The following is a 22011-nucleotide window of genomic DNA, read 5'->3' on the forward strand; positions in this document are numbered from 1 at the left end:
TGGTATGTCGTGATTCATAAGTTATTTGATGTTTTCTTTTCTTTTTTCACTAGTATTTTACAGCAATTGTTCTCTAATTCAATGCCTTTCATTTTGAGGACATCCCAAATTTCCAGGGTAACCTGGCTTTGATTTATTCAGTTCAGGCTGTTCTTGCTGGTTTCCTTTGAGTAATGCATTAAAGCACCCGTCCCACCCTGGGAAGGCAGATAGGCTACTGATATTTCTCAGACAGCATGGTACAGGAAGTTGTAATTTATAACGGGCACTTGAAAGAATTCGCTAAATTAGGACAGAGTAATTGAAGCTACAGTACTGCCAGTCCCCTTCTGAAGAAAAAAAAAAAGGTTAGTTGTTTTCCTCTATACTAAGATGAGAAAGCATTTCAGGGAACTGAGTCACGCAGTTCAGAGCATCACAGAAATATTTCTTTCATGAGCACATTTGGCAATGACAGCTTCAGACAACCCCTCGCATATGAATACATTTCACATAATGCGACTTGTCCAGCCTTCATAAGAAGGTTAGAAAGCCGATGGGAATGAACAGGTAAATGACTTACCAATTGATTTCCTGTTCTTTTTTTAAATCCTAATGCAGCTTTACAGCATGTATCAAAGAATACCACAAACGTCCACTGCACAACTTAGAAGTACCACTATATTGCAATGATTTGGCCACTGTCTTATGGATGTATTCTCATTAACTCTAACTCTAGACATGTCATCCACCCTACTTTAAACTTGATATAGTACTAATTGCAATCATATAGCGTATACTGTGCCTAATTATCAGATAAAATACAGTTACATATTTGCCATACCATCTTCTAGATTACAAACTAAGAATGATGCCAACAAAAAAAACTATTGGCTTCCTTTTTTATACAGTATTTTGTTTTTTACTAGTACGTACAACCATAACCAACAGTTGGGCAAAAAAAAAAGAAATGTCCTCAAAATTAAGCTCATGTCTTCAGTGATGGACTTGCTGAGTAGAACAAGTACAGGAAGCAAGACCGGCAGGCATGTTTTTACACAAAACACCGTGGGAGTCTGGAACAGCTACAGTACTTAGACATGATGTCTAACCTGATACCCTGGATTCTTTCAAGAATCAGGTAGCTGAGATCCTTGGTCTAATTAGCTACAACCCAATTAAACAAGCTAGATGGGTTTCATGACATCTTTCAGTTTGAAAAATTTCTTATGAGCTGAAGCAGATTAAAACTTCACAGCTGAAGTATAATCGTTAAATCAGGATATCAGATCTGATACCAGAAAATTATACTTTTATCTTAAGTAGCACAATGATTAGATTAATACCCTATTATACATAAATACCTTTTACATTTTTAAAGGTTTTAGTTACAATCATGAAATGGCTCTGACTATTCAGATATTCAAATAAAGATATTTAATTTCCTCAATTACCGCACTAAAATAGATCAATTTCACAGTGGACAGAACGTCCTCTGATTTTGCATTGCTTCTCCGGAAATATCAACTTAAAATGGTTGTTTATTCCTTTGTAGATAGCAGAATGAGGTTGGAGGGGGGGGGGGGGGACTGCTTAGATAAATATTTCTACATTTTAGTTGCCATTAAAATTAGAAATATAATTTCTAGGGGGTTGCATGGTGGTACAGTGGTTAGAATTGCTGTCTTGCAGTGCTGGGGATCTAACTTTGGATATTCTCCCAGTGCTCCAGTTTCCTCTCACAGTCCAGGTTAACCGGCTTCTTGGAAATATTGGCTTGGCTGTGCGCGTGTTTGTGTGTGTGGGGGCTCCTCATACTCCTCACATCTTATCCAGGGTGTAACCTGGCTCACGCCTATTGCTGGTGGGGTTAGACTCTGGCAGTCCCTGTGACCCTGCATTGGATAAAGTGGTTAGAAAATGGATGGATATCATTTCTACATATGTCTTACTACAATCTACAGTAGACACATACTGACACCTGCTGGCAAAAATAATGTTGAGAGTTTTGAAAAGCACGTTCCCTCATATGTTTACTTGTGCACCTTTCTATTTTATTCAGCAGGGCATGATGGTGTAATCGACTAATTAACAGTGTCAAACATTAGAGGTAATTATTTCATAAGCTTCAGAAGGGAGAACATACTCTGTCCTGAGTTGCCAATATTCAAGTTTTATTGCAGCAGAGAGAGAACCTTACAATCATAGCAAATTCAGCACGTGGTTACCCTACTATAAATCAAACATCTCAAAATATTCACATTTATGTACAAACTGTAGCACAACTGGTATTTATTGAAATGTTGTAATGCTGTTGTTGTTCAGTCCTTAAAACTACAACATACCATAATGAACATCACAGTTTTCATTGCAGATGTTATAAAAGTTAAAAACTGCAGAAATCTGGAGTTTTTATACTGGTTTTATCAGTTCTATTTTATAAATTAAAAATCAAAGTTTACACTGTAATAGAAGTTTTAATGTTTTATTTCAGAATTTCAGATCCCTTTTGCAACAGAAAAAGTAGTAATTTTACATAAGGAGAACGTTAGGAACAGAACGCTTTTGATTTTGCCTCTCCATTTTATTTGAAAGAAAAATCAAATCTATGTTACCAAATGTCTTTAATTAAAATGTTTAAAAATAAAAACATTCAATACAATGGCTTCACATTGTGAACTTTTATTAAAATCCATAAACCATTGCACATCATTTACAAACATTTTAATAGCTCTTGGTGGTTTCATAAGAATCTGGAAATGGAATTGACTTGTGTCCTGAGCCTGTGACAAGAGGTAGAATCCCAGCATTTGGCACGACATTCCAGGATAACGTCAAAGTGATGTTTTTATTTGCCCTGCCAGAAAAATTCCTTTCATTAGTAGTCATTCAAAATGTTATGTAAAAAATTGTTAGACTCTGTTTGTCTCAAATATATCAAGTAGAGCAGCAAGAGTGACTGCATCTGAAATAGGCAAAAAGAGTAACACTTCCAATACTCCAAGTTTATACTAAGCTTATGAAAAAAAAATCTCTTTTCAGTCTTACACAACGATGAAACGGCTTTGTAATAACTTCATTGGAGCTACAAAATTGAGCCATTCATCACCTTAAGGAAATAAACAGGACCTTTAAGTATGGTTATAAGAGTCGACCACAACTGAAAGAAAACCACGTGAATTCATTTTCATTATTCTTTCAAATTGCTGAAAATGCAAGGCTGTCCAACACCGACACAAATGTGCATGTTAAATTTATCGTGTGAAATATCGCCATCTACTGTACAGTGGAAGTAATTAACATTGAAACAACATTTTTAAAGTCTTTTTTGGCTGTATGTTGTGCAATTTCAGTATTAGTATATAAAAAGAGCCAAATCACAGAATGTCATCGGTCCAAGAAAGGAAATTGGCAGAGTTAAAAAATAAAACACTTCTTTCACAAAAGACGTACAGATTTGTGGTTTTGATTTGACTTGGTTTTATGAGTTTTATAAATAAGATTTCTGGGAAAAAAGAAATAAGTATTTAAAAATTAAATTAAAAAGTGTCCATTACAACGTGCAAATTAAAGGTATTTACTTAGCAGTCTTTGAATTTAGAGATTTTAATATGGGCCAAATCTCAGTTACCAAGTTATATTTACACTGGCTGGAAAGAAGGAATAGTAAAGACCAAGAACAGCAGCTCGATCCTTCTGTTAAATAGTGCAACCTATTTTAAATGGTATACATTCGCTACATTTGAATAAATCTGTACCTTAATACACTGTGAACAATAAATGAACTCTTACCGAAGGCCATTGCCGTCATCGAAAAAGAAGTATTTTGATTTCATGTCTCTCAAAGACAGCTTTGTGCTCTCTCCTCGCAGAACGATCTTATCCCACAGAACCACTTGATTGAGGGCCTGAAAGAAACCGCCGTCGTCTTTAGCAAAGCAGCTTCGTCTCCATTACCAGAAATTTCACTTTACCAAAAGAGTGCAACAAACCAGACAGCTCACTCACATTGCTTTTGGTCGAGTACTCTGCAGACAAGTAGAGGAAAAGCTGCTTGACATTCCAGTCGAAAATTGGCTGCAGATGTGATCGCCGTCAAAGATCAAAACAGGACAGAGAGTCAATCACAATGTAATTCACAATCCCGGCCCTTTTGCCCCCGCCACAAGAACGATTCACCACCGTAGCTCTTGAAACACTTTGAAAATAAGAGGCTACATCAGCTCTATGTCCTAAGAACAGCACCCCTTCAGTCATGTGTGATATTCATTCAATGTTCTATATAGAAAAACACATGACAGTGACCCCTGAAGTAAACCAGGTTCAAAAGTGTCAAGCACAGTGCTCAGATTAGATTTAAAAGGCAGATGAAGAAGAACATATAATGTATGCACAGAGCTACAATTTCATAACATTCTGCTATATGAGTGCAAGTGTATAGTGTGCTTATACCTTTATTAACTTTATTAGAGCCACAAAATATAGAAAATAATATTGATTTGCTATTGACGAGTGACAAGAGGAAATTGTGATGTATAATCAATTTGATTTAAATGGATTCACCTTTTCCTCATTTAAACTGCAGTTCAGCAAACATGGAAAATACTTATTGCTACAAATGTCCTTTAAAAGACTAGGAGTAGATTTAACAATACTTAAACAACACTGTGGAAATTCATCTAAATAATTTGTCTAAACAAAAAAACTTTCACCAACTACTTACTATTTAACAGTGATAAGTGGATTTAACTTCAAAAATGCAATAGAGAACAAAATTAAAGAAATTCCTAAAACTGTTCTGTTAAAGGATATCAGCTGAAATGTCAAAGGTGACGAAACCCAAGTCGCTTCTTTCCCTCGGCCCAGTGAAATCATCCACATTTTTTCTGAAAGGGGGAAAAAATAATTATTAATTCCGTTTCCAAGTAAGTCTTTTTTATGGTCCACTGGTTTTCAGTTACTATTACCGCACTTCTCAGCGATACCTTAAAAAACGTCCATGACATTTACATAGAACCAACAGCACCTGGACTTTCAATCTTGTCATGCCTCTCGCCTCGTTACTGTGGTTTTCAAACACAGTAAGCACAGGCTGATCATGTCAAAGAAAGCACAAATGACCCCTACATCATGGGCTCTGCACGTTGCTGACCCCAGCTTCTGCGACAACCCCTGGAGATGTGAAGACAAGGCGCACCTGTCCTCAGACATACTGCATTGCCAGGCTCTCCACATCTCGCTTGCACTACAGGTGTGAAGCGCTGACAGCAGACACACTGTGACACACAAAGAACGCATCTACACAGTTCCCACTGATGACACTGCTGAAACAGTGGTCACTAGTACAGAATGAAGCAAGGGCTCACCGGCAGACCCCTAACTTGCCTGTTTTCACTATAGGAATAGTGTGGGGCCTGTAGAAGCCCCCATTTGCAATGAACTACTACCACACAGAAAAAAAATAAAAATTGGCAACATCAAAGCTATAAATAAAATGTCTGAAGCCATTATTGTCTTTACTGGTTAGATTAAAAAAAATAAAAGTGGCAGATGGTCTAAAAGCCTGTGTTTTCTACACATTCACTGATGACATACTTCTCAGAAGAGGAACGGGTCACGCAGAGAAACTAAATTTCATAAAACTACTCAAGACAAAAAGTGCACCATAATATGGTCAGTGATCCCACTCACGACTGCGATACCTGACGAGGTAAATTGCAAATTCCCGTAAGTTATAGGAATCGCGTTTCATTTACTTTTTGTTTTGAGGCAGCTTTAGCGTAAAAAGCTGTCAGGGGAGCAATGTGAGCTACGCACAACCGCCTCTAAGATGAAATCGTTCAGATCCTGTGCCCATGGCAAAGATCTGTGCTCTATTAAAGGAACCTTTCTGCCGCCACCGAAATCGAGAATACTGCAACACGAAAGTGTATTATAGATTTTTTTTTCTAAGAAAAGGGGGGGGTTTAAAATTCAGACGAGGTATTTTTTTTAAGTTGAAAAACGTATGCGGAGTTCTGAACACCGGTTTCCGATGTACACATCTGCACACTGTATTTGTGTACGCCTGTATGTCGCTGCAGGCTGCTTGAGACCCACGGAGCAGCATTAAATGACGTGCCCGGCGCCCATTGGGTACACTGCTAAATCATAGGTAAGAGATCAGGAGACGCTAGAGGGGATCAGAGTGAAAAGACGAATGCATTAAAGCAAAGACCTGCATGTCTTACGGTGTGCTCTTCTTAATTTAAACGTTTAAAACCCTATAATTCATAAAATGCCTGACGGGCTCCCGTAAATAGCAGCTCCAAAAAAAAAAAAAAGCATATGAGAACTGTGCACTTACGATACAGGCCGATGAGTTTATAATAAAGGATATTATTCAGTAAAGTAAATCGAAAGGCAGTGAGCTGCATCAATCTCCTTCATAGCGGATGCGTGCACGAACAGAAACCTTTTGAAAAGACATGAACTAACTGCTGGTTCGCGTCCTTAATCGCAATTTGTTCAGCACCCGCTTCTTTTAACCACAAAAAAAAACAAATCCCGACCACAGGGGGAATTAATGAATGAATGAATGAATGAATGAATAAATGAAGTTAAACCCGAGCGTTAAAAATCATCAGAAAAGCATCTGTACTTACAGCATCACTCTGGAAACACTAATTTCCACCGGGACGCTTCTGTCCTTGAACGCCGTGGTGATGAAGCAGCCAAAAGTGAGAGCCGCCATCACACTGAGTGAAAAGGCAAAGAGAGAATTTGCTCTCGATAAAACCGTATTCATTTTCCAATAAATTAAGGTGACCAAACACAAGAAACCACAGTGCAACTGGACAGGAAAAAACGGCGATCAGGAAGTTAAAGACGGGCAACACGGAAGTTAAACCGTTTTCAAGCTCCTTCCTGTTTTAAAGTTTCGTGTGCTGCCCTCTAGCGTGGGCGTAGAGAATGATTCCGGCGTTAGAGCCCTAGAAGGAAAAATGAGGATTTCAGAAAGACCTTTGAGATTTTGACTAGGCAGCGTGTCTTCTTGTTTCTGAGTGCAAAAGGCAGTATCCTAGTGTATATTACGTTATAATTTAATTTAGCCTTGAAGGCTTTCATATAAGCAGCGTGTCCCTTCTAACTGTATTTTACTTAATAAAGATATAGTTTTTAATAGGACCCCATAGTTGTAGTATCTGGCTACATAACCACTGTGGAAGTTTTTATTCAGATGCTATCCTGTTTTTTTTTTTGTAAAGGGAAATATTCACAACCTCTTAGTAAACTTTAAGATGGTGTAAAAGTGTTGAAGACGGTTCACATGCACACTACAGACCGTCAGTACCATTCGACAACTTGAATGGAATCAATCTCAAAAGCTTCCACGAACAGATGAAGGGCTAGTCAGACATCTAAGCTATTGTTGTGTTATAATTGTTGTCATGGAAGCATGACATCAAGCTGCAGAAAGGTATGGGAGGTGTCTCAAATATCCCATGTCCCCTTTTCCAGAAATGGACAAGATGACCTCAGAGGTCAGTCGACAGACTGATTGCATCAAACTGTATGGTTTGTCAGAAAGGTGGAGTGAATAATAGTGATTTACAGTTTCATTAGTCGAGGGCAAACTGGAAAAGCTGTTTCGAAGGGGTGGTAGATATTTTGGAATACGGTTCTCAGGATCAGACATGTGGTGTAGACAGGGCCTAAAAGAATGTTATTAATGTTACAATAGTACAAACAGCATCTCCCACGTTTAGGGTTCTTAAAAGCTCTCACAGCAAAGAGTGACTGATGTTTTAGCTAAATGGAGCCAACACTGGAGGAAAAAAAAGGCAGAATGCATCCGACACATGTGAACCATAGTTACACCAGTGAAAACACCTGTAATAGGGGCAGTAAAATTAAGATTTCTAAACACGCAATTCCTAATTGAACACAACACTAAGGCTCTAAAATAGATTTTTCTCATAAACCAACACTGGATGAGAATAAAGTAACACCAAATAACACTGTGCATTTACCGCAGTTCTTTGGAATTTTAAGTCTTTATAGTAAGTGATTTCTGTTTATGGGCATTCCCCCCCAAAATTGTATTATTTTTTTTGTGTAACAAACTGCACTTCAGGGAGTTGTTTGCAAATAAATATCACACAAAACATGCTGCCTATGGCAAGATTTTATGTCTTCGATTTTAATGGACTAGTGGCAAAATTCTTTTATGATATTCACTTGATCAATTAAGTATTTAGTAGTTAAGTTTCTTTTTGCATCCCAGGCCGCCAGATACTGTATACAGGTATACTACAGACAGAATATGACACTAGTTTATCCAGTTCTCCAAGGCTTCAGCATTGTGTACTGTAGATCTGTTTTATTTAAAGCAGGGCAGTATGAAATTGGCCTGTCCCTTTCTTCAACTAAAACAATGCCCATCACCACGCAATACACAAGCTCTGTTTTCAACAGGCAGCATGGCAGCTGCTTGGCTGCAGCCCTGGGTAGGACCCAGCTGCTAAGGCAATGTTTCTGCCCCGGCATATGATCCTGTCAACATAACAGTCTCATACCAAAACATTCACAGCAACTGTCGAGGAGCAATGACTGAGACAGTGGAAAACAGGCCCTTTGCCGAACAGTTAACTAATGTTTACTTCACAATATTTGCCCTTTTCTGTTTCAAACTTTTTGTAAAAATAACCCTGAATATACTTACGCACTTCTACATTGTGAAAGGGAATCGTAAGGAAGCAGCCCGGATTGCTGCCGAATTTTATGGATTTGCAGAAGGACAAAGTAAGTGAACTCCACTGACACTTTCATCTGAGTTACGGATTTATTTGTGAGCAACATGGGATGTGCCAAGGTAAAAACTTAAGGTGAGCTAGGGGATAGTGGGCAGGCTTGCATCTCGTTGCTAAAGCTGGTGCCAGGTCGACTTATCAATATTCTGCACATTCTTTCGCAAGGTCTGCACATTCTTTATTTCCTCAAATTATTCTGTACAAAAGAAATGTTGAGAATCTGACCAAAACTGACAACTAACCATATTCTAAATAGGTATGCTTTTTGCTCTTACTGTATATGTATACAGAATTAGAGGAAAATGCCAAATAAATACCCAGAGACAGTCGTTTTTTTGGACAAACAGTATGATTTACTGTATATCTTTAAATAAACAGCATGGTTTATATGGTTTGCACTTGATAGGTGGAATGGGTTCATGCAGTAACTTGTGCAACAGGTAGCAGTGGCAATGCTCTTTCTTAAGGGAATATAGCATTTGCTTTAGCCTTAGACAACACCCCTGTAGAAAGCAGAGCTACAGACTAGCAGAGCTGAAAACACCTTGGTATACATTATACCCAGGCTGGCACAGGACCCGTGAGCACAGGGAAGTACATCTGTTTCTGATCCTTGCTTGTGTCTTCTCTAGCATAATTGCTAGAGAGATGACAGAAAATAGTTGGAGCAATTCTTTTTATGTATTTGATGGGATTGTTAGGGATGCCAAGAAAGGAGTACATACTGTACAGTTGATTGAAGTGCAGTTCAAGATTGAGATTTCTTATGATATTTTTGAATTGTTGGCATGTATATCTTCCTTGATGGCACACCCTCTGGGAAAATGGAAGCAAAATATTTTTTTAACTGGAATACAGCCTCACTTCTCCTGAAATGCCTACCCCACTGAGCCTGGCCTAGCTTTCCTGTAGTGAGATAGACCATTATGAGTGTGCTGACCTTGCCCTGAGGTAAGAAGCAAGGTCAGTACTCTCACAACAATCTATCTCAAGACCCTACAACTTAATGTCTTCATTCTTACACCTAGGCACAATCGTACAGACATGAATATCTCTGAAGCACTATTTTATTTCCTTTAAAATGAGTTGAAAATTTATGAAGTTCAATGCTGCCATCAAGAAAAGAAAAAGATATAACACATACACATAGTAGCTATCGTGTAAACATGTGAAAAACATCATATTACTGTAATAAATATTTTGTTTTCTTTGTGGAAGCAACATACAGTAGAAAACATTTAATAAGAAATTAAATAAAACCATGTTCCACAAGTGCCAGAATGCATCCTACACACAGGTTACTTCTGTATTTCAGTAGATATTTAAAAATAAGTGACTATAGGAGAGGAAACTACAAAGTACTGTACAGTATATTGCTGAATTGTTTACTGGTGTAGTTTTCTTGACCTACTATAGAAAGGCAAACAATATATGGTAAAAGACATCACATGCTTAAAGTGCAATCTGTCTTTGACCACATGTTTTGAGAAACTTTATAAGAGGATTTCAAGTAAACAATTTTGTCTGAAGAACTGGTGAGTGATGGTGGTGTCAGAAAATATGAGTGTAGTGTTTTTGTTTCTGTCAATATTTGAAAACGCTGACATTTTACTGACAAGCTATTTGGATGTTATCTGTAACTATTTACAAGGTAAGAACTGTACTGTATGTGAGATGTTCTATAAATAGAGCTTATATACTCTACAGTGTATCTTGTCTGTACTGTATGTGTGAGGTTCATTGTTCTGTTTGCGGGAGGATGGTGTACAAAACTTTATTTCTTAGGGAAAATTGATATTTCAAGATTACATTACTAACATGCTAACATCTTGCAATACAGTCCGGTTGTAAATGTGAATTGTGTTGCTTTTCAGGAAATCAAATCAAATTCTGCATATGGTCTTATGTTTAGCCAGTAAGAAGTTTATTTGATGCTTCTGTTGCTTGGCTTTTGTAAAATCAGTAGAAGTGTATTCAAGTGGTATTTTATAGAATAAATAATGATATTTTATGGAATTATTTATGTTTTCAATGTATTCTTATGTACTGTAGTATACCCAATTTATGTTTGTTATATTTGTTTCTTAAATTACAGTAGTTATTATATTAGAGATTATATTATTGTTATATTTCAAAATATCCAAATAAATAAATACATTTTCTTTTAGATGTACTGTATCTTAACTATTTGTAAATATTGTAAAAATAATTACAACATAACACAGTTACAAAAAGTTTTAAAAGAATATCAATATTACAAATTGAAAATTTGTCATAATATTTGACAATAGCACCAATAGAAAACTGTTTAATTAAAGAGCACTTATTTATAAGATAGACTGTATAGATAGTTGTCCAATTGTGTCTCATATGAGTCAGCTAATGCATTCATACTGTAAATGCTATTGAACATTAAAGACTGCTTGGTAAAGATTGCTTTAATTTTTTAAAAGTTTCTTTTTCCTAAATAATTCTTTTCACTTTTGTTTGCGGATGTGGATGAGAGCAAGCATGTTGTTTTAAAGACCTTCGTGATCACTTGATCTTTAAAAAAGATGCTTCAAAGTTACTGTCCACTTGATTTGTTAAGACGAATTGACTTTTTGTTCCCTACTTTGGAAGTAGTGAAAAGCACACTTCTCACGCAGTTAGTTTTAGAAATTTACTAGTTAGTAGCAATTTTGCATGTGCCTTAAACTACTCTGTATATACTGTAAGGTGCTAGTTTTGACCACCATTTAAATGGTTAATACCAACAGAGGAGTTAAGCTGGTTCTTGACCCGCTTTATAAATAGAATGTGGAAATGCAATCCTTCCCATCATGCCTCAGCTGCAACTCTCCTTTGCAGTGACTGTTCATGTTATTGAACGCAGCTCGGTGCTGTTGTCAATATAAGCCTACAACACACTGTGACAACAATAAGGCAGCCAATCAGGAAGCTTCCCAGGCCCAATCTGATGCTGTCAGGAGCTAGCAGGAAGGAAAAGCTGACACAAACATGCCCAAGGTTCCATCTATAGAGAGCAACTACACTGAGAAGACTTCAAAGAAGAGGTGTCTAGCCACTACAGAGGATTTTCCTTACAAAAAGAAATCAAACTGGGGTATTCTCACTAGCCAAGGTCAGTGTTTTTTTGTGTCTGATCCTGTTAGATTTACATCCATGATGCTTATTTTGAACACATACTGTATTACTCTGGGGGGTACCTCAGCATACCTTCTAAAAATATCCACATACTCTAGAAATATGAACTGATCTTATTTTTCTTTTAGTTCTGTCTTCGCCAGGCATTGAAGGAGCTACAGTAGTTAAATACTTTTAATTTAATATATAAATACTTTTATAATAATGCCTGATTTTTGTGTTTTTTAAAAAAACATAATGCATTTTTAGATCTCTAATTGTTGATATGCAATAAGTGTTGTGTTGATGATTAATGGTTTGATATGTCATGAAAGAGTTCGTCATGTAGAGCAGTGCACCAGTACACTGCAAATATTGTACACTTCCTCTGCAAAGTGCATGGCTACTTGCTTGAATTGGTGTGTGGATTTATAAGATAGATACTGCTGCCAGACTGATGCTCTAATGTATTATTTCACAGCTTTATAGGAAGTTGCAGGCAGTATTTGGGACCTACAGTATGTGTTTGATCCAAAGTACAGTAGGTCACAGCGGTTTGCACACTGCATTTATCTTTAGAAAATGAGCAATGTAATTGTAAAAGTTTAATATTCTCATTCTGAAGTCCAGTGCAATCTCATTATGTATGTGTATTCATATACAGTAGATTGTGTGCATCACTGCAAATCTAAAGTTAAAAATCAGAAATTGAAATAGACCCTGAAAGAGGTCCCCCTTCAGGCTTGATCCTTCATTTCCCATGGACAGCTGCAAAGCAGAAATAACATAAAAGAAAAGGTGTTGCAGCAGAAGCACTGAGAATGACCAAAATATGATGAGCTGCAGCAGAGCTGTTTGCTAGTTTCCTCAGTACGGTGTTACTAAAACCCTTCAGACACTATTTATGTGCTGTCATATGACATGTCATTTGATCCAGGAGACATAAGGTATAGTGAACTGTTAGCAGGTCGAGTACTGACACAAACAAATCTGTGCTGCAGAAATCCAACATGAAAAGACCCGTAACAATCACAACCATAGCCCTGCTTTGCAGATAAGCACTTGAAAACAAAGTACTCCTCATGTACTGTATGTGGTCATGCAATCTTCTGTGTTTTGGCCTGTGATTATTTTTCAGATCCTAATGCAAAACCAAGTGAGTCTTCCAGTGTACCTATGCCAGTTGACATGTATAACATCTTCTGTTTCCATACTGTAGTAAGCACCCTGGTACTAGGTGTGCTAGGAAAGCAAAAAATTTAAATGGTAACTATGAATTATTACAGAATGATGATGGCTAAATCTAGACCCCAGGCTTAAACAGCACTTTGTTGAAATACTCTTTCTGTATTTCCACTGAGAATCAATGTTGCCTTTTCTTTCTCAGTCTTAAACTTGGTCTTTCCTATCATGTACAGTACCTCCTAAATTCATTTAAGACTATCAATGTAATATTTAATAACTGTATTTACAAGTCAGGATCCACTAATTATTTAATCTGATTGAATTTGTTTTTCAGACAGTATAGAGTTAGATAAAATCTTCCGTAAAAGTTAAGAAAAAAGAAAAAAGTAGATATGCTAAATATCTTGCGTATTTACTTTTGTGAAGATCAATACATTATCGATAGTATATACCTAATATTCCTTATTTTTTTCAGCAAAAAATAAGCAGGTTCTCTCATAATTTTGACCTCCTGTGTATACTTACTGTAGGATTCTAACTCTGTTGGTGCTGGGCGACAAGAAAAAACAAAAAATAAAAAGAAAGCCAGACTTTCATGAACCAATACAAATAATGTCAAGAAATATAAAGTCATAAATATCACAAATGTATACAAGATATCACACACCTTAGAGAAAACATTACAGATATTGAACAATATTTATTTTTTTTATTCGTGGAAACCTTATGATTTTCTACTAAATGAGTCGTGTTCATAAAGTATCTGAAATGCAGCAAACGAGAGTATTATACAAAAACAAGGTCCCTTAAGATTGTTTTTTTTTCACCAAGTAAAATTTTACAGTGAGTAGAGAATCTGTTACACAGATGACTGCTTTGACAAGCATTTACTGTAGCTACAGTATATGGCCATCTTAAGGTGACAGAAATAAATTCTGAATTCGCAGGGCATGACTTATATATTTGGTCGGTACGACTGGCTTGATGTGCCGTGGGGAGACGGAGATCTTGGTAGGTAGTGCTTTGTTTTAAATGTAGATATTTGATTATTGATTATTGACAGGGTGTGTCCTTAGCTCTTTTCAGATTGTGCGGGTAACATAACTCCTAATTCAGGGTCTCGGAGCTTAACTGATTGACTGATTTCCCAGATGGCTCTCCAAGTACAGTCTTTTATTTATTGTCAGTGCAAACTACATACAAACCCTAATATTGTTCATTACTTTAACAACACACCACTGTGCAAATGCATGTCAAACAGAAAAGGCACCAATCTCTACATACTGTATTCAACATGTCACTATAAATATTGTATACATAGTGCTACTTATTCTGAATACCTCTTAATACCTTAATACCTCTTAATACCTCTCATAAGGCTGGAATCACAGTTTTTATTTATAAATTTTAGAATATATTGCAGTGCGTGTGTGGTTATTCTGCTTTTTGTGTTTTTCAGTGTACTTCCGTTATTTAGTTGTTTTAGATGCTGAAACTCTTCCATAACTACAGTATGGTGACTTATTTTCACTAAGTACCAGATGTGGGCTCCGATTTTTATTTAAAGCACTAATAATATATGTTCAATGTACAATAAATAAGTCCAAATAAGCACCATGCGTTTGGATGTTATTGTTGGTATGTAGATTTTTCTCTAATGTGTTCTATATACAGTACTTTCACTTTGTATAACAGAATATTTTCACTGATATGTTCAATATATTTTTACTTTTTATCCCAGAAAGAATTATTGTTTTACATCCCACTCCAAAGTCTATGCAATTTAAGATTCTTTGAGCACCTCAGTGAGACAATACGAAGACACTGTCAAAATAAGAAACATCAAGATCAGATTTTAGTATTTCAGACTGGCTGATGACAAAGCTTTTTGTAAATTAGTGCACCCACTAACTTTTATAACTAAAAAGGTTATGAAAAATGTACTTTTATAAAGCAAATGCTTATTTTAGTATGAGTTAAAAGGAAGGAATAGAAGAAAAGGGTCATCGCATTGTCTCTGTCTTTGAAAAAGTCACATACAGTAGCTGCTTTAGCTCATTCATATATTGTTAGTCTTGTAGATGAATGAAGGGGATGATGATTGTGTCTGGAATGCTGCAGGGGTTGTTCTGGATATTGACTCAGGTTTGTAAACTGTGCTTGAAAGCTGTACATTGGTATGGAGACGTACATCACAGCCCACATTGTGCACACACATACTGTATGACATTTAAAACAAAACAAGACTTTCTAATCTTTGGAATGCACTGTCAATAATAACCATACCACTGAAAGAGGATATTGGTAGTTAATTGAAAATAGGATGTATGATACAGTACATTCATTTACAGTGCCGAAAATTAAGAATCGAGATTGAGAATAATCTGTTATTGCTGTGTTTAATTCATGACCTTCTGCTATCCAGGAAACATGTTGGTAGTGAATCAATATTAAGCTACAGTATAACAATAATGATTGCACAGAGATGGCACACTCTAATCAGTAGTGGTGACTCTCATAAGTAACAGTTTGTGTAGATTATTTCAGGTGGTCTATGGCTGAAAAAGAAAAATCTTCAGGGAATACTGATTATTATTTTTTTCCTGCACCATGACGTGCACCGCAGCCGGTGAAAAGAACGTGTGTGCTGTGAGCTTTTGTTTTTCACAGGCTCCTGGGCAGACCGGTCACCCCTTCATGAGGCAGCTAGCCAGGGTCGACTCCTGGCTCTGAAGACTCTGCTCTCTCAGGTGTGGGCAATGAAGGGCATGGCTTGCTGTCACCACCAGCTTCGCCGCACTTACTGCACCTGTCCCAGATCATTGATTCTCCAAACCCAGAGTTTCGTAATGCCTTGTAATGGCAGACAGAAAGCTAGACAGACCCACCAGATACTGTAGACATACAGAACGACAGACCAACAGATACAGGTTGCATGTTAATAATAATAATTGCTTACACTTACAGTATGTAGCACTTTTCTGGACACTCCACCCAAAGCGCTTTACAGGTAATGGAGACTCCCCTCCACGACCACCAGTGCGCAGCCCCGCCTGGATTATGCAACAGCAGCCATAGTGCTCCAGTATGCTCCCCACACACCAGCTCTCAGTGGGGAGGAAAACAGAATGATGAAGCCAATTCATAGATGGGGATTAATGGGAGGCCATGATTAGTAAGGGCCAATTGGAAATTTGGCCAGGACACTGGGGTTACACCCCTACTCTTTTCAAGAAATGCCCTGGGATTTTTAATGACCACAGAGAGTCAGGACCTCGGTTTCATGTCTCATCCGAAGGACAGCGCCTGTTAACAGTATAGTGTCCCCGTCACAATACTGGGGCATTAGGACCCACATAACACTTCTTCCAGCAGCAACCTTAGTTTTTCCCAGGAGGTCTCCCATCCCTGTACTAACCAGGCTCACACCTGCTGAGCTTCAGTGGGCTGCCAGTTGTGAGTTGCAGGGTGATATGGCTGATGGCTAATGATATGTTGGTTGCAAACACTGTTTTAACAGATTTTAAGAATACAAACCCCACACAAATGAAGACTGTGCACTACTGTACTTGTTAGAACCTGAATGATTTAAACCTGGTCAATGTTTTTGACTGCAGGGCTACAGTGTTAACACCCTCACGATTGACCACGTCACCCCGCTACATGAAGCTTGTCTAGGAGACCACGTAGTCTGTGCTCGAGCACTCATTGAAGCCGGTGCAAACGTAAGTATAGAGGTTTCTCACTACACTACAATAGTAAGACGATGAGAGTCTGAAAACATATACAGTACAGTACATTACAAACTGTAATATAAATGTGAAAAAACCTTCACGTCTTTTGATGTGTGAAATAGTATTGAAACTAAAATGGATCCCCTCACGAAAATCTAATGCACACTGACCCGCAGGTGAACGCTACTACAATCGATGGAATAACCCCTCTGTTTAACGCGTGTTCGCGGGGGAGCGCAGCTTGCGCGGAAGTGCTGTTAGAGCACGGAGCCTCCCCTCAGGCAGCCTCCGGTCAGCCTTCGCCCATTCATGAAGCCTCCAGAAAAGGTAAGTGTTGCTGAACCCAGATACAGTACTGTACATCTAGAAACCGGTGAGCCATTTCGAGCTGAGCAGCGGGATACAGCCTGTCATCTCCCGTGTTTCCCTCTAGCTTTACACTTGAGCAGTAAAGTAAAGAAAAGACACAAAGGAGAACATCTTAGAACACAGCTGATGCAGACAATGTGTGAAATTAATGAGAGGAATGATAAACATGAAAAATGTCTGCCTATGGGGAACAAATCAACACTGTTTGACAATTTCTAACGCATGTACTGTATACTGTACCTGCTTTTCACAATCAGGTAGGAGTAACTGTGTGGAGGCCTTAATATCCTGGGGTGCAGATGTTGATCATGACATTCCTCACTTGGGGACCCCCCTCTACGTTGCTTGTTCCTCCCAGCAGCTACAGTGCACCAGGAAGCTGCTTGATGAAGGTGAGATGATTCAGAAAAGCCATAACTTCTTTTAAATCACAGTATATGTAGTGGTAAAGAAAAGTAATTCTGTAAATGCTTATTAGTAATTAACAAATGCAATACGCAAGAGCATAGCACTCTGTATTAATAACACACACTCACTCCGCAGTCTGTCTGGTAAAAGAATGAAACAAATTGCTTGCTATCATACTTAGATTCCTAGTCTATATAATATCCATGAATGAGGAGGCACATTTTTATTTAAAGAAGTACAGATATTGGTGAATACAGGGAATACCGTGGTAAGGAATAGGCACCTGGCCAGTTTCTCCGTATAGCCTAACCCTAATAGGATTCCTACTGTAATTTTGGAACTGTGTTGTATACTATCACATTTATGAGAAGTTTGTCTTCACAAACCTAAAAGCTGATTACAGTTGCATTTAATATAAGCACTGTAAACATGTACGTCCGAAACAACAGATTTCCTTTTTCTCTTGCTTTTCCGCAGGAGCAAATGTGCAAAGGGGTAAATTCCTTGACACTCCGCTACATGCGGCTGCCCAGAAAAACAGCGCAGAGATTGTCAAGCTGTTACTCGACTTCGGAGCCAACATCAACGCCAAAAACGTGGAGCTGAAGCGGCCGGTGGAGACTGCGGCCCCCAGCAGTCTGGCGGAGCAGCTCCTGCTGCTGCAGGAAGGTGAGGGCAGTCTCCTTCCCGCTGCGGCATGAGGGCCACATGAGCACGAGGCAGCCTTACTGACTGTGACGAACGCGTCCCGCCCTCGTTCCACCCAGACACATTGTTAGAGAAAATTGTATGGATCTATTGAAACACTATACACTTAGCAGTGCTTGAAGGTAATGTTATTGCTGAAACCTTGCTCTCTGTTTTTTTGGAAGGAAATCAGGGGCCATGCACTATTATAAAGTTGACTAGCTTTAAGACTAATGATCTATCTGTATCTAACTGTTCTGTTAGTAATACAGTATATCGATATGTAGTTATTGTGGCACAGTGGTGCAGTGGTTAGTATTGCTGTCTCGCAGCACTGGGGCCCTGGGTTCAAATCTTGGGGAGCTATCTGCATAGAGTATGTTCTCCTCGTGTTTGCTTGGGTTTCCTCTGGGTGCTCTGGTGCTCCAAAGACATGCTGGTGTCCCATCCAGTGTACCCCAGTTTCCACCTGTTGCTTGCTGGGATAGGCTCTGGCTCACCCATGACCCTGAATTGAAAGAAGGGGTTAGAGAATGGATAGATACTGTATGTACTGTAGCTATTTCCCTTTGTACACAGATTGTTTATCTGTTGATAAAATGCACATCGTACTGCCTCCATTCTGATTTTACTACAAATGTAACTATTTCTCTACATTGCTCCCTTGCAGCCACACCTTGCTCCCTGTATCAGCTCTGTCGTCTGAGTATCAGAAAATTCATGGGAAGATCCCGGCTGCATCTCATTCCACAACTTCCGCTGCCAACAATACTGCAGAAGTTCTTAAAGTACCGATGAATCACCTCTGAAAAAAAAAATGCTACACTCTCATTCTAATCCAGAAGACTTACCTCTAGTGCACAGAGAAATGCTATTGTAGAATTTTACAACCTTACACAGATAAACATTTTAATGTGTGCATGTACAGTATAGAGCTAGAATTATTTTACAGAAGCAGAGATACCAGAATATCTGTTGTACAAAATGTAGAAGCTGACAGTCTGTAATACCCCTAACTCTCCTCAAACTGACATTTCTATTTTGCCTTTTTTCACACCCACCACTTCACACAAACACACCACCAAACACAATTAAATTTCTTCAGTTTTTATTTCAGTTGTTAGTAGAAGGTTAGTGCCTTTTCAGCAAGCATCTATCGCTGTCCACTCATGAGGAATAACTCTCAGTCAGTGTTTGTAAACTAACTCTGTCTTTTGAATGCCTTACCATGCTCTTTCTACCAGGATGAGCAATATATCTTAAGAGACATAATGCACGGGGAAACAGATTAATTCTGCAGAATAATACAGCTGATAAGCATATTTAAAAAAGTTTAAGATGACCTGGCATACAGCATAAAGTTTTTTTTTTTCCAGTTTTACACTTGGTGGCATATTTTTAACTCTGGGACTTTTTTGCAAAGTAAACTTCTAAAACTAAATGCTGTATATGATCAAACTTTCATTGTCCAGAATGCCTTACTTTCTGATTACTGTATATCAAACTAACTGTTGGCTTATACTGTATGTAAAAGAGTGTCTATAATATATTAATACATAAAGACTTTTTTCAGAAGATTAATATGCTTTGCTTCCAGTATGGGCTTCCAGAAGAGCTCAATAAATTTGATCATTACTTTACTTTTAAACACTGATAGTTTTATATTTCTATTATTTCATTATAAATAAATTTTATTTTGTATTGTATTAATATTTAAGTTAAGGTGTTGCTTTATTATATTTTGTAAATATTAGATATGCCAGAGTCATACAAAATTGAAATGCAGAATGAAATTCAAAAAAAGAAATACATTTTTCTACATTTGTTTTGTTAGGTGCATTTAATTTAATTGCAAAGGCTGTCTGAAGTCCTGACAAGCCACATACTGTAGCTCATGCAGGAACACAATATACAGTACAGTCCTGCACTTTCAGATATTACGTTCATTCAGGTTTAAAGAATACAGTTACTAAAGCCCCCCTAATGGAGCATCGAAACTTTGTAGTCTCTATGCCTGGAAAGACTGATCATGATGTACAATGATCAATGGAGTACATTAAGTTGTACATTTTTTCCAACTTATGTCTAAATAGACATCTAAATGTGTACAAATAATTGGCACAATTGACTGAAGCAACAAAGATTTGAGATTAGCATGCATCAGCTTTAGACTCTGTCATATTTTTGTTTCCATGCATGGTTACTATATTCAAAACTGTTCAATCAGTCAGACCTACAGGCCCTGTACTCTTTTTGCCTGTACTCTCTGGGTTGTCATTGTTGTGTCTCACTAAGATTAGAGATGGAGGCAACATTTCAATGTAGAACAGTCCTCCTTAATTTTGGCGGGTTTTTTTTAAATCAGAAATAATGACACTTAATGAATTAATAAATGAATATGAATATAAAGTATTAAGTAACTAATTTGTGATAAAAATACAACAGCACATCAGAGAGATTTAAGGATTACACCAGAAGAAAGCAAGGGGAATACATTACTTTACAATTAACTGATAGACAATCATGATGTTAACATTTCTGTCATTTTCAGTTCTAATGATGTACTAACAGTTTTTCACTAAATGTATGCAATTTTTTTCTTTTTTTAAATAAAGATACTACCATTAAACCTTTTTTCCTGTTCTCTTTCATATGTTTTTGTTTTTCTAACTTATGTGTTCTCTAACTGAAAGTGCGACAGGGCAAAGTCACCTGACATGCACTATCCTTGCTCTTTATTATTAGGTTGTGTTTGCCATTATGTTTACATTACAAATACAGTACATTTCTGGGTTATCGAGGTGACATGAATTTATGACCCAGAAACACTGTGAGGAGCATATATTTTTCCCTCTTAGGACAAATACATAGAAGAACACAAACTTCCTTCCAGAGAATATTTTCTATTGTATACAGTAATTCTAATACACTAGCTACAGTAAATAGATTTCACAGGTTAATGCATACTGTAAACTTTCTTTTTTTTCAAGATATTTATTTTCAAATATTCTAAATGTCTAGTAGCATTATAGTATTATGTCAATAACAATCTATACATACAGTAATTTACAAAACATTTTGATAATCATTTTCTACAATTCTTTCAAACATGTAAAGGCATAGACCTAATGATGACAGCAACATATAATTGTAAAATGAAATTAATCTCCACCTTTTGCACTTCAATGTTGTTTTCAACAAGTTAGCTAGCAGTGTGGTTTTGTGATGGTAAATACAATGTAGTTGGCCTCTTACCCAGCACCTATATCGTGAATGTCTTTTCCTAGGGGTGAAGTATCTCAACCAACATAAAGTACCAATTCATATAGGGCTCACTGTGAGGTGCAAGACTAAATTGAAGATTTGGACTCTCCAGGAATAGGTGAGCCATACTGACATAACATCAGTTTTCAGGATCTGTCAGCTTTTATATGATACAAGAAGATAGAAGGTTTATGAGGTCCTCCTCTTGTTAACCAAACATTGGTGACAATATCAGGCTTCTGTGTCACTTGGCTGTTTCATATTATGTAAGGAGCATGCTATAATTTCAAAATAGAAACTTTTTCATTTCTTACTGATATGAAGCAAAAAAAACTTTCACATGAAAGACTAACATCTAAACAGAGATATAAAGCAATCAAGGAAATGTATGCAAGTGGATTAGGAATATGTTAAGATATAGAAAACAGAGGTGACTGATAATGAAATAAATTTCAAATGAAACTAAT

At 37.4% G+C, this 22011-nt stretch overlaps 2 protein-coding genes across 9 annotated transcripts; one reads left to right on the forward strand and one right to left on the reverse strand.

Moving 5' to 3' along the window:
• Positions 1-2645: 2645 nt before the first annotated feature.
• On the reverse strand, positions 2646-6856 carry spcs3 (signal peptidase complex subunit 3). Its single transcript, XM_088912354.1, has 5 exons — positions 6624-6856; positions 4790-4865; positions 3988-4062; positions 3772-3887; positions 2646-2836 (listed from the first exon to the last, which is right to left on the reverse strand). Exons 1-5 carry the CDS (start codon positions 6764-6766, stop codon positions 2704-2706), a joined length of 543 nt encoding a protein of 180 aa, XP_088768480.1. The 5' UTR covers positions 6767-6856; the 3' UTR covers positions 2646-2703.
• A 1706-nt stretch (positions 6857-8562) lies between these two features.
• asb5b (ankyrin repeat and SOCS box containing 5b) lies at positions 8563-20913 on the forward strand. 8 transcript variants are annotated; one of them, XM_088915793.1, is made up of 9 exons: positions 10304-10422; positions 11622-11895; positions 14030-14093; positions 15753-15832; positions 16700-16807; positions 16993-17143; positions 17443-17577; positions 18071-18262; positions 18951-20913. In XM_088915793.1, the coding sequence occupies exons 3-9, from the start codon at positions 14033-14035 to the stop codon at positions 19076-19078; spliced, it is 855 nt and encodes a 284-aa protein (XP_088771919.1). In that variant the 5' UTR covers positions 10304-10422; positions 11622-11895; positions 14030-14032; the 3' UTR covers positions 19079-20913. The 8 variants fall into 8 exon arrangements, with proteins under 8 accessions (XP_088771874.1, XP_088771887.1, XP_088771895.1 ...); XM_088915761.1 differs by lacking the exons at positions 10304-10422; positions 14030-14093 and adding an exon at positions 8666-8763; XM_088915754.1 differs by lacking the exon at positions 14030-14093.
• The last annotated feature ends 1098 nt before the right edge of the window (positions 20914-22011 follow it).

This window comes from Atractosteus spatula, chromosome 1 (assembly GCF_055471065.1).
Source record: "Atractosteus spatula isolate fAtrSpa1 chromosome 1, fAtrSpa1.hap1, whole genome shotgun sequence".
NCBI classification, from domain to species: Eukaryota; Metazoa; Chordata; class Actinopteri; order Semionotiformes; family Lepisosteidae; genus Atractosteus; species Atractosteus spatula.